Source organism: Protomyctophum bolini (genome assembly GCF_963924005.1).
Source record: "Protomyctophum bolini genome assembly, chromosome: 11".
NCBI classification, from domain to species: Eukaryota; Metazoa; Chordata; class Actinopteri; order Myctophiformes; family Myctophidae; genus Protomyctophum; species Protomyctophum bolini.
The window spans coordinates 3,817,654-3,830,993 of NC_137872.1; the positions used below are offsets into that span (position 1 = coordinate 3,817,654).

At 41.2% G+C, this 13,340-nt stretch overlaps 1 protein-coding gene across 3 annotated transcripts; it reads left to right on the forward strand.

Moving 5' to 3' along the window:
• The first annotated feature begins 873 nt into the window (after positions 1–873).
• On the forward strand, positions 874–8,417 carry polr2f (RNA polymerase II, I and III subunit F). 3 transcript variants are annotated; one of them, XM_080775562.1, is made up of 6 exons: positions 874–1,014; positions 2,029–2,098; positions 4,487–4,617; positions 6,219–6,290; positions 7,399–7,516; positions 7,568–8,417. In XM_080775562.1, the coding sequence occupies exons 1-5, from the start codon at positions 995–997 to the stop codon at positions 7,487–7,489; spliced, it is 384 nt and encodes a 127-aa protein (XP_080631688.1). In that variant the 5' UTR covers positions 874–994; the 3' UTR covers positions 7,490–7,516; positions 7,568–8,417. The 3 variants fall into 3 exon arrangements, with proteins under 3 accessions (XP_080631688.1, XP_080631687.1, XP_080631686.1); XM_080775561.1 differs by having other exon boundaries at positions 7,399–7,512; positions 7,563–8,417; XM_080775560.1 differs by having other exon boundaries at positions 7,399–8,417.
• The last annotated feature ends 4,923 nt before the right edge of the window (positions 8,418–13,340 follow it).

Below are 13,340 nucleotides of genomic sequence, written 5' to 3' on the forward strand. Positions count from 1 at the left end.
CCCGGCAGAGTAGTTCCAGAGCAACGGATTGTGTGGCCTTGCTCATTCCCTGATGGACTGACCGAGGGTAGAGCTACTGGGACGTAAATCGGGATTTGATCAACCCTGGCTGTGTCGACCTGAGTGAGGGGTATGATGTTGAGAGACCCGAAACCCCGTTGACCTCAGGATACATCACTGAGGAATACGTCCCAGTACAGGTGCATCCATGCGATGTATTTTTTTTTGTTGTAGTTGGCCTAGAAATATCCAGTTTTAATATAATATACAATCATATGATTTGATTGTAATTAGATATTCATGCATGTGTTCATCTCTTTAATGTCTCAGGTGTGGGCTGATTTATTTTAATTACTTTATGCATGTGCTGCTGGCAAGCTCAACTATACATTATATTCATGAGTTAATGTAGGCTATATGTTTTATATTAATCTAAAGTAACTTGTAACTAAAATTGTCAAATAAGTGGAGAAAAAAGTTGAATAAGTGTAACGTATATATTTTTCATAATGTACCTGGACCTTGAGTGAATGTACTTTGTAAGTACATTTTCCAAATGTAACTTCACCACTGCTATTTATTTTTGTACATTTTAACTGTTTTATAAAATCTTGCACTTTTTGCCGTTTGCTGTGTTATTATTGTTTAAATGTGGTGGATTGGATATTTAATTTGTCAATATCTGTATATAATAAACGTGTATCTATGTTATATTTCGTCTGTTTGTTGATACATAAGAAGAAAACAAAAACTGTTTCTTCAGAGTATGTGGGATTAGATCGCAGAGCAAGTGGAACTACTCAGCGGGGTCTCCCCTCTCCCCCCTGTGAGTACCCGGAGAATCATTGTGGTAGCACATGCTTACCGGAAATCGTTCGTTCTTTCCGCTCATGTTGGAAACGCAGACGTTTTGTCAACAACTAGACTATTGAGTATCGTTTAAAGCTACGAATATAAATTAACTGGAACTATTTATACGACTTGAAACAGCAACATGTCAGACAATGAAGATAAGTAAGTAAACCAGCGACCAAGAGTTTAGAATAGAGTTGTTTTTTATTGGTATCGCGACAGCATAACGTGGTGTACTCGAGTAGCATGTTGGCGTACACGACGCGTCGACGACACAGCTTTAATAATAATAATAATAATGGCAATAATAATAATACGTCTTGGTTCTAATTGAGCTTTGCCGAGCCTTGTAGGACAGGAGCCTATATCTCGTATCTCCTGTTTCTGTAGCGTGAGGCAGGCTGGCAGCCTGGTTTGTGCAATTTGCACATTCTGATTAATTGAAAATGGAGGACCCTGAGTGATGTAAACAACAAGCCGCGTTTTTCGGAAAACCGATGGAGAAACGCCGCTTAAAAATCTACCAAAAATCTAATCTTAGGCTAGAACTGTTTCTACAAACTGAATAATAAATTATCAATCAATCAATCCCCCGTACATGACGCTAGTATATCGCAGGGACTTACTCCCAATCCAACCTTTGATGCTGAGTACCAAGCATGGATTGATTGATTGATTGAAATATTTATTAACAGTTTGCAGAATTACAGTACATTTCAAGCACAAACTCAATACAACAGACTGTTAACTGTGAGTGGACGACCCAATTAAGCATTACACTTGTTTACAACAGGGTCCACCATGTTCAATTCATCAAAACATTTAGAGACGTACAAATAGACACTTCTATATAATAGTTAAAGAACAGAACAGGAATTAATCATAAAGGAAGCAAAAAGGGAAAAGATACATATACAGTGAGGGGAAAGGGGTGGGGGGGGGATTCAGATTATACGGGCGCCCTTAGAGAGCGGTTTTGAAGGAGTCAAGGGATTCACTCCATTCACATGTCTTAATGACTGTTGGTAGGGCGTTTGTTGCACTCCCTCTGGTGTTGTGGGTGTGGACTTCGTTTACATTAAGGAAGGCACTGGGTCCCATTTTATTTGTATGACCCGGCCAGGGATCGTCTTGATTCTCTTAACAGTTAACATTTTTCTCCATTCGAAACTGTAGCTTCGATGATGGGGATTTCGATGAAGCCGACGATGACGATGGGATGGATGACCTGGAAAACGCAGAAGAGGTGAGTTTTTGTCGGCCATTGATTCCCCAGATGGGACTGAAATTGCATACATTTCAGGTATTCCTTAATATTATACACAGCCATAGATCTCTCATATGCCCTCCTGTGTCGGTCAATCAATCAATCAATAGTCTAATCCACCCGCTCCCTCCGCTCCGGTACATCTAACACTCTCAAACAACCAAGAACCAAACTCCGCACCATGGGGGACCGGGCCTTCTGCTCAGCTGCCCCTCGGCTGTGGAACGCCCTCCCCGACCATCTGAGAGCACCACAGTCCGTGGACGTTTTTAAAAAGGGACTAAAGACTTTCCTTTTTAGTAAGGCATTTGCCCAGTCGGACTCTTAAGCTGCCCTGTTTTTAACTGTTTTATTCTTATTTTTATTTTACTTTTTTAATCTGTAGCACTTTGAGATTTGCTTCAAATATAAAGTGCGTTATAAATAAAATTTATTATTATTATTATTAATCAAACAATCCTTTTCTTAGAGTTAGAGTAAAAGCTTTTTCCGGCACCCTTCCGGCACCCTTCCGGCTCTTTCCGGCACCTTCCGGCACCCTTCCGGCTCTTTCCGGCACCTTCCGGCTCTTTCCGGCACCCCAGAGCTCCTATTTTGAAGGAATCCTGGGAATGATTGTGTTAAATGAATTACCCGTTCATTCACACGGCACATGGCATATGTGCACGTATACAGTATACACACATGCAATATTACAAGTGGGACATATATGTCCTTTAGAGCTATTTGAGATATTTGTCAGGACTAGGGACATGATCCAACATGAAACTGGGACAATCGTCCCGGACAAATGGGTCCATTTTGGTTCCATTTGTACACTCATAGTAAGGGCATTTGATCAGGTATTTGACCAATCTGGGAACTAAATCGTTACCAAGAAATTTCTTCACCAATGTGTTTCTAAAGGTGTCTAATAACATGTACTAAAAGTTTGAAATTCAACTCCCGGGGGAAATTGAGTTATTAGCATAATATGTAACCATACCCATAAGCATAACATTGACTTTTTGGTCTTATATAGGATGTTATGGGTATGGTCACACATTATGCTAATAACTCAATTTCCCACAGGAGTTGAATTTCAAACTTTTAGTACATGTTATCACATTTAGAAACACTTTGGTGACGAAATTTCTTGGTAACGATTTAGTTCCCAGATTTCCATAGATTTCTCTTACTATCAGAGTTAAAATAACATTGATTTTACAATATACATTTGGGGTCCCAGAGATAGCAATGCCATTAAATGGGGGTCCGTAGATTAATGCATGTCAAACTGTTTGAGAATCACTGCTAGAGCCGTAAAGCTCTTCTCTTATGGGGGGTCCCTGTATGGCATATCTCCTCAAATGGGGGTCCGGGGGCTAATTAGTGTCCATTTAAGGGTCCTTGACCTGGAAAAAGTTTGGGAACCACTGTTTTAGTCGACGAAATCAACACAGATCTGTGGTGAATAATGTGTTCAAATGCTTAACCCATTCTGATCGGGAACCCATTTTGGTGTTAGCATCATGTTATGCTTTAGCTATTGAAAAATAGCAGATCTACAAGCTCATAGCGCGCCACCGGGTGGCGCGCTACGAGCTTGTAGGTCTGCTATTTTTGAAAAATCGAAGAACGACTGACATTTTTAGAATCTGATCTCAGGTCAGAATGGGTTAATCAGATCAGTGTGTGTCCAGTGGAAATCTCGTATGAATCTGATCTCAGGTCAGAATGGGTTAATCAGACCAGTGTGTGTCCAGTGGAAACCTCGTATGAATCTCATCTCAGGTCAGAATGGGTTAAGTTCCCGAGCATAGAAAATGTATATTGCAAAATATCTGTATTGGAATTATTTTTTTAGCAGTAGTCCTTACTGTATGGTGTGTGAAATGTGAGCCGACCATAATCACAGTAATCCTTAATATTCCATATGGGCTTTTGGAGAGAAATTAGCTTTAAGCTTCAGTCAAGTCAAGTACACATGTTGAATTTACTTGTAACGAGTATTTCTATATTGCAGTATTAATACTTTTACCTAAGTCAATATTTTGAGTACTTTTTCCACCACTGGAAAAAGACTGCATATATCGGTTGATATCGGTATTGGAAATTACCGGGATATCGGTAAAAAAGTAAATGTCGGACATCCCTAGTTCAAATGCTTCTCTCTTTCCCCCCCGGGTAACGTTTTGCATTCTTCTTATTAATTGGTCCCCCTCATATGATGTTTGTACTTTTGTATCTTGTTCTACTGTCTGAATAATATGTGATGTGAATATGTGTCTTTTTCTATGTCTGTTTTTAGTGCACTGAAACAAATTCCAATCAACTCTAGTCTGTTGACATGACAATAAAAGTCTTGAATCTTTCATCTTTTACCAGGAAGACCATGAGAATGTGCAGATCCTGCCAGCAGGACAGGTGCACGGTGCCAACGCCAAGAGGATCACCACACAATACATGACCAAATACGAGAGGGCCAGGGTGCTGGGGACCCGGGCCCTTCAGATAGCGTGAGTAAAGGCACTTCTCAGCTGGAACCATTATTATCCCATTTAGGCCTGACGTCGAAATAAATATAGAATTTATATTCAAAGATTTGTGCCACATTTTCACGATTAAAAAAAAAATAGCAGACCTACAAGCTCATAGCGCGCCACTCGGTGGCGTGCTATGAGCTTGTAGATCTGCTGTTTTTCAATAGCTAAATAATGCTTAGTTAAAACACCAAAACGGGTTCCCGTCCAGAATGGGTTATTATATCCGTTATTTGTAACCAGACAGTGTTGTTTTCGTCGACTAATACTATGACTAAAAATGTTCGTCGACTACCTTTTTTTCCACTGACAAAAGCTACTTAAAAATGTAATATAAAACTTAAGCCATGATGACTAAATATACTATATAATGTTAGGAAGGGACTAGTGGACAAGAGATCCAGTACGAGTCCTTTTACACGTGGTTGCATGCTGAAAATAGTAGATCTACAAGCTCACAACGCAGTGACGCGTTGTGAGCTTGTATATATGGCTATTTTCAGCAAGTGTAAAACAACAGTCATTACGACACCATCAAGGCCCACCAAAATACACTTTTAGTCGACTAAATCGACTGTAGATTTAGTTGGACTAAAACAGTTCCGTTCCGGACAAAAAAACGGGAGACATATTGTTGCTTGCTTACCTCGCTATCGTTACGATGACATCGCTGAATAATCCCTCGCTTCATATTCTGAACGAGAGGCATGTTGTTGAAGTCAGGAATGAAGAGCTTTAGTTTAGTATATCCATCTGGTCAAAAACACAGAGAGCTCCTTAGATTACGCACGCCGAAGCCTTTCTTTGTGAACGGTAAACAGGGAAGTGAACGAGTTATGGTGCAGAAGGAGAGGCCAACTAAAAATAATAAATCTGAATATTTCTCTCTCGTTTGATATCAATGAAAATGCGCTAGGACGCGTGTCGTGTACACGTCCTTTGGATCCGTCGGTTGGATTAGTTATGACGTTCCCACACGTAGTACGCCGTACGGTCTGAATGGGTTAATGGCGTTCTACGTCCGTGACTCCGCGCTACACACATCGGCAGAGACGTCGCTGTCGAATCCTTTGTTATGCTTATTGTATTCTTTATCGTGTTTTAGTTTAGTATGCCGTCACGCTCGTCTTGCGCTAGTGAAACACTAAACGGGATTATTGTTTCATGTTCGACGTTCAACTATGGGAAGATCAGAAGATGTAACCCAGGTAAAGTAACGCATCACTATGCAAGTTTAACTAAAAATGTCACACCGTGTCACTGTCTAAAGTAATTGCACCACTCAGTTCACACGGGTGTGATTTCTGAATAGCTAAAGTATAGCATAATGCTTGAAACACCAAAAGGGGTTCCCACAAGTGTTGCCACAAGTCCTTGATTAAGTGCCACAGAAGATAAAGTCCACACTACATTATTCAACAGGTTTTTTTTTGTGGTTTTGTTTATGTTTCAGTGTCATTTGACCATTCACTTTTATCATAATTCAATGGTTTGCTGAACTTCTCCTCTTTTTTCTAGGATGTGTGCCCCAGTTATTAGTTAGTTATTAGTTATTTAACTTCTCCTCTTTCTTCTAGGATGTGTGCCCCAGTTATGGTGGAGCTGGAAGGGGAGACGGATCCTCTGCAAATTGCTATGAAAGAGCTTAAGTAAGTAAATAGTTTAACAATGGTTCGTAGGGGGGGAAACCCTTTATAATTATACATATTTCTTTATTTTTATGATCAGTACTTTATTTAGATTTTTTCACAAACACAGAAAACATAAAATACAAACACAAGCAACAACAACAACAGAATACATATTCATGGACATTATGTATGAACACAGAAACATAATATAAAACAAGGATAGACAAGATAAACAAATAAAAATAAATCAAATTAAAAGTTTAAATTAGTTTACACGACCAAACGGGCAGCATCATCAACCGTATCATATGTACACCAAAGGACCTGCAACATGACTGAGGAACACGTTCCACTTCGAATCACATTTATCCATAATTATACATATTTCAACTAGGGCTGTGAATCTTTAGGTGTCCCACGATTCGATTCGATTCCGATTCTTGGGGTGACGATTCGATTCAAAAACGATCTTTTCGATTTTTCCGATTCTCGATTCAAAAAAGATTTTTTTCGATTCTAAAGCAGTTTTTTTTTTCAATTAAATAGAATTTTAGCATGATCTACTCCAGTCTTCTGGCATGAAAGCAGAGTACATTTAGTAAAAAGCTTGTATAATTGTAAAGGTTTTATCAACTGAATGATTTAAACACACAAAGGTTAAATTTGAACCAGTACAAAAGTTACAAAATCTCTTCTCACTCAATACCAGAACATTAGTATTAAAACAGGTGTAAAATAAATACAATTGGCAGGCATAGCTTAGCTGGTAGTAAATGCACTATGCAGAAACCCAGGCCATAATGCATTGCATGCACAGGTACAAAAAACAATTTGCTACTGATTAGATCAGTGGATTATTGAACTACTGGCTTTCAGCGGTAACAACACACAAAGGTGGGATTATTTTCATGTTGTCATTTAATAATAATAATTTAAAAAAGACATAAAATGATCTATCTTTGTTCCTTCACACACACCTTTCTCAGTTGGCGTTCTCCCTCAAGCATAGCCAACACACGTTAACCGTACACCTGCAAAAGTGATCATGAATAAGTTATTAAAGAGTTTGTACAAGACTTTATTTTAAAGAGTTTATTGAAACCACCGTTCCATTCTTCTCATACAGGTGCAGAAAGATCCCCATCATCATCCGACGGTACCTGCCCGATGGCAGCTATGAGGACTGGGGCTGTGATGAGCTCATCATTACAGACTAAACACCTGGGGAACTAACCACACTGTAGGCTGAACATCAGTGTAGGCTGAACATCAGTGTAGGCTGAACATCAGTGTAGGCTGAACATCAGTGTAGGCTGCACTGAGGGGGAACGCTTCCTCCACACCATACTCTGGAGATTTATTTGTCCTGGGTTTGATTCAGAGAAGCCTGGGCACCATTTCACTTAAGGGTGTATGATCCTGTCGGGAGCGGATGATATCCTTACGTCATGTTGTAGTATTGTTTTGTATAGTCGAGAGGCAGGAACAACAGGCGGCAACTTTATCGAGGGAAAAGGAAGGTTCCTTCCTTTTTTTTTTCAATAAAAGCTACAGGCTACGAGAGCTTTTATTGAGGGAAAAAGGAAGGAACCTTCCTTGGCTTTCCCCTCAATAAAGTTGCCGCCTGTTGTTCCTGCCTGTCGACTACAAAACAATACTACAACATGACGTAACGATATCATACGGACTTTTGAAACAGAGACCAGGCTTTCCTCCGAGGTGGTGGAAAGCCTGGTGAGGCCAGGTTTGATTCAGAGCCAGTTTGAGCCTGTATAATATAAACCCATTCTGTTTGATCTACACACCATACACTATAGTTCTAAACGCAGCGTCTGGGCTGGCCACGTTGTTGTGTTTTTTTTATACAGCGTAGAAGAACACCATTCTCTGGTTTCCTTTTGTCTTTGATTATGTTTTATCTACACAAACCCAAGTTTATCTGGTCCTCCCGGACTGCTGTTATTATTCAAGGTGCATTACAACTTGCTTCCACAAGGGGGAAATGAAGTTCAAAGTCAGACATTTACTTTTACAAAATAAGTTTTCTTTTTTTTGTACTTCTAGTTTGTGTGTGAAGCAAGAACTGATACTTGTAATGAAACTGTTTTACTGTTAGAATGAATAAATGGTTTTGTATTAAATGGCCATGTCACTCCTGTCCCATGAAGTATAATCTGAGGTGAATGTTTACTTCATAACCACGTTGTTTAAAATGCAGCTGACCACGGTGGAAAGTAGAAAAAATACTGTAAAAGACTTGAAGAAGAAAGAATGGTTCTAACTTGGTTCCTATCAAACCAGCTTGTATGTTTATTTATTTTAATGTTGGAAGCAAGGCACACCGACTGACATTAAACCTTTCAAAGTGTTAATAAGTTCTGAATTAAATTGTGTGTTATTTGAGCTCAGAACATGCCATTAATATGATGCGTAACTACTCCGAACGGAAATAAAAGCCTGGGGTACTGAGGCTACTCCTAACCCAGACAGGCATCATTCAGGGCAACTGTTGCTACTGATGAGTGAAGACATGCAACTATCATAACCCATTCTGACCTGAGATCAGATTCTAAAAAAATGTCTTCTACATCCTGACACTTTTCCATTCTGACCTGAGATCAGATTCTAAAAAAATGTCTTCTATGTCAGTCGCTCTTCGATTTTTGCAAGAAATAGCAGACCTATAAGCTCGTAGCGCGCCACTCGGTGGCGCGCTACGAGCTTGTAGATCTGCTATTTTGCTAAAGCATAACATAATGCTAACACCACAAAAGGGGTTCCCGCCCAAGATGGGATAATGTTCTCCCTCCCACGCCTCAAATGTCCCCCAGACAAACATGTACACACACACACACACACACACACACACACACACACACAGTAGGCAAACAGGCACCTCATTGTTTCAGGGAAATGGGTTGTTACCTAGGCGACCAGAAGCCTGATGCAGGATGGGAGAGATAGGGCTGGAAGGTTTGCTACTAGTATGAGAGAATTAACAAGTTTGTATAATTAAAAGGAATCTATATCGTTACAATGACACTGGGTGGGATTTATTTATTTGTGAATATATACTGTTTCTCTATCTTATGTTATGATGTTAAAAGATGAAACTTTTGTGGTGATTTGTAAAGTGAAGATATTGTTCTTTATTCTGAGCTGGCAAATAAAACGGCCACTTTTTGTAGATCAGCACAACAACATTCTCGTCGGTGCCAACTAAGCCCAAACCCATGACATCACATAACTGCACGTTTTAAAGTGGAAATTAGGTTATATCCGTTAACGATGACGGTATGTGAATTATGTCCCATCTTATTCCACGCCATCCAAATCAGCCGAAGTTCCTTGTTGATTAAATCCCCCAAATGCAGATACTCTCCACTAAACTGAAGCATTGTGGTGCATTATATCATTATTACTACCATATCTGTACACAGGCCAATTCAATCCTGAACCTCACGGCTCACGGGTCAAACTGTACACTAGTGGTGAAGTAAAATGAACAAGACATGTTTCTCTGTGTCTGTTCTGTTGGAGAGAGCGGGCTAGAGATGCTGTATCTATTGATCACGAAGCGCTGTGAGCATGTTGATCATCTATTTCTGCTAAATGTTTGCCTCCGGAATAGGGAAACTAGACAAATCTGCCAGAGCTAATAAGAAAATAGCCTGGCATGCCAGACTAATGTCTTAGTCCCAAACCCATCTACCATGCCAGGCTATAATGTGTCAGTCCCAAACCCATCTGCCAATGAATACTGGACTACTCGCCCCAGTGTTTGCCCGTTTTTCCTCCTGGAATTTTCCCCAGTGAGGGGGATAACTTTGTAATATGCTATTGGCTGTTTGTATTCTTTTTGGAAAAATATAAAAAGATACTGCTGTGGAAAGGCTATATTATTTGACTTATATTGAACCCTATAAACAATTTAGTATTATGTAAGGTTTTGCCCACTCAAATGGTACCTCGTCAGATAATCCCCACATATCCTACAACAACTTCTGTGAACTGACTTCACTGTAGTAGCTTTTCATAAATTATATTTGTACTTATATTTGGCTGTTCTGCTGTCATGAAAGTTTATAGTTGGAGAAATTCAAAGTCCAGCCGTCTGCTGTCCAGCCTCTCCCACCAACCCCTCACTGGGGGAAATGATGCAGGCTAATGCAAAGGATAAGGTACCGGTATAGTGAAGTATTGGCAAATGCTTTGTGGTGATTATTTGATCTCTATAGTCCAAAATATACTTGCGATACTGGGACTGGTACAGTCTGTATCCCATACTCCATATAGGTACAGTCTGTATCCCATACTCCATAGGTACAGTCTGTATCCCATACTCCATAGGTACAGTCTGTATCCCATACTCCATATAGGTACAGTCTGTATCCCATACTCCATAGGTACAGTCTGTATCCCATACTCCATAGGTACAGTCTGTATCCCATACTCCATAGGTACAGTCTGTATCCCATACTCCATAGGTACAGTCTGTATCCCATACTCCATATAGGTACAGTCTGTATCCCATACTCCATAGGTACAGTCTGTATCCCATACTCCGTAGGTACAGTCTGTATCCCATACTCCGTAGGTACAGTCTGTATCCCATACTCCGTAGGTACAGTCTGTATCCCATACTCCATAGGTACAGTCTGTATCCCATACTCCATAGGTACAGTCTGTATCCCATACTCCATAGGTACAGTCTGTATCCCATACTCCGTAGGTACAGTCTGTATCCCATACTCCATAGGTACAGTCTGTATCCCATACTCCATAGGTACAGTCTGTATCCCATACTCCATAGGTACAGTCTGTATCCCATACTCCATAGGTACAGTCTGTATCCCATACTCCATAGGTACAGTCTGTATCCCATACTCCATAGGTACAGTCTGTATCCCATACTCCATAGGTACAGTCTGTATCCCATACTCCGTAGGTACAGTCTGTATCCCATACTCCATAGGTACAGTCTGTATCCCATACTCCATAGGTACTGTTGTTGTTATAAATACCATGTACACAACGTGGTGGGAGCTGTTGTTGCTAAGTAGGGATGTCCCCGGTCACCTTTTTTTCCTGCTATTCTTTGAAAAATCGTGAAAATGTGGCTCAAATCTAGGAATATATATTATTTTAGAGCGAATGTTTTTAACTGAAATCTCTGCTTTGGGCGTCCCTGGAACAACCTAGGAAAGAGAGGAGAGGAGAGGAGAGGAGAGGAGAGGAGGAGAGGAGAGGAGAGGAGAGAAGAGAGGTGGGACAGGAGAGGAGAGGAGGGGAGAGGAGAGGAGAGGAGAGGAGAGGAGAGGAGGGGAGGGGAGAGGAGAGGAGAGGAGAGGAGAGGAGGGGAGGGGAGGGGAGGGGAGAGGAGAGGAGAGGAGGGGAGGGGAGGGGAGGGGAGAGGAGGAGAGGAGAGGAGAGGAGAGGAGAGGAGAGGAGAGGAGGACCATAGTGGTACAGTGGGGGGTTGTGGTGGAGGTCTATGGGCCTGCTAGCCCCGTCTAGCCCATTCTGACCGGGAACCCATTTTGGTGTTAGCATCATCTCATGCTTTAGCTATTGAAAAATAGCAGATCTACAAGCTCATAGCGCGCCACCGAGTGGCGCGCTACGAGCTTGTAGGTCTGCTATTTTAGAAAAATCGAAGAACGACTGACATTTTTTAGAATCTGATCTCAGGTCAGAATGGGTTAATCAGACCAGTGTTGTGTCCAGTGGAAACCTCGCATGAATCTGATCTCAGGTCAGAATGGGCTAGTATGAGAGTCCCTTTGTATCCACGGTGAAGCTACAGGCCAGCCAGTTCTGGGTATATGCTCCCTCCTCTCCTCCCCCTCTGCGCCCTTTCAATGGCTCTCTTTGTCTTTACAAAGTATCACACAGCCGATTAAATAGAGGGAATTAGGAGTCAGGCTTAACGCATTCTGACCTGAGATCAGATTTTTTTTTTAATCTTCTACATCCCGACAGTTTTCTGAAAAAGCTATGTTTCTATGTGTCAGTCGTTCTTCGATTTTTCAAAAATAGCAGAGCTATACAAGCTCTTAGCGCGCCACTCGGTGGCGCGCTAAGAGCTTGTAGATCTGCTGTTTTTCAATAGCTAAAGCATAACATAATGGCTAACACCAAAAGGGGCTCCCGCCCAAAATGGGTTAACGCACGCACACACACACCGCACACACACACACACACACACACACACACACACAACACACACACATACTCACGCGAGCGCACACAACACATGCATGCACAAGTATGCAAGCAACATATTAAAAAAAAAAGTCATACAAGTGCATAAGCATGCATGCGCAACCGATGACACATTCTGGAATTTGAAAGATTCAAGTAGCAACAGAGACGGGCTATTATTGGCCCACACCACAGCCCTCAGCCTATAGGCTAGCCCCAACAGAGACGAGGCTATTGGCCCACACCACAGCCCGGCCTATAGGAGCGCAGCCCTGCAGGGTTATAATGTGACAGGATAATGTGATGTATATCCATGTCATCAGTGCCGGTTCTAGGCCTTTTGTGGCCCCAAGCGACATATTTTTGTGAGGTCCCCCTCCAGCTTGGCCATGACGGTCCAGAAAAAATTGTAAATTTGCCATGAAAATGCTTCAATCTGGTGCACTTTGAGATCAAAATTAAGAGATACATTAAAAAAATAAAAATCTTCTCCCTGTGACGAGGCCCCCTCAGTCGTTGAGGCCCCAAGCGACCGCTTGGTTCGCCTATGCCTAGAACCGGCCCTGCATGTCATGTCCTGATCTTCTCAGAGCCGCCCATAGCACATGATGATTGATGCGTGTCTCCCTGATCTAATGGAATGCAACACTGCAGCCACAGTTTTATTCATTGAATGTCGGGGAGGGAAAAACCACCTAACTCCATTTAAAAAAAAACCCATTTAGACCTGACGTTGAAAAAAAAAAAAAAAAGTTTTCTAAATCATGAGAATTTTCTGAAAGATTTAAGGCAAATTTTAACAGTTTAAAAAAAAATAGCAGACCTACAAGTTCGTAGCGCACCACTCGGTCATGGCGCACTATG

What these genes read in the sequence shown, in the direction of transcription:
- polr2f (XM_080775560.1), top strand. Translation starts at nt 995, where the DNA reads ATGTCAGACAATGAAGATAA. An exon ending in ATGTCAGACAATGAAGATAA is followed by an intron (nt 1,015 to 2,028) that starts GTAAGTAAACCA and finishes TCGAAACTGTAG; the next exon opens with CTTCGATGATGGGGATTTCG. An exon ending in ATTGCTATGAAAGAGCTTAA is followed by an intron (nt 6,291 to 7,398) that starts GTAAGTAAATAG and finishes CTTCTCATACAG; the next exon opens with GTGCAGAAAGATCCCCATCA.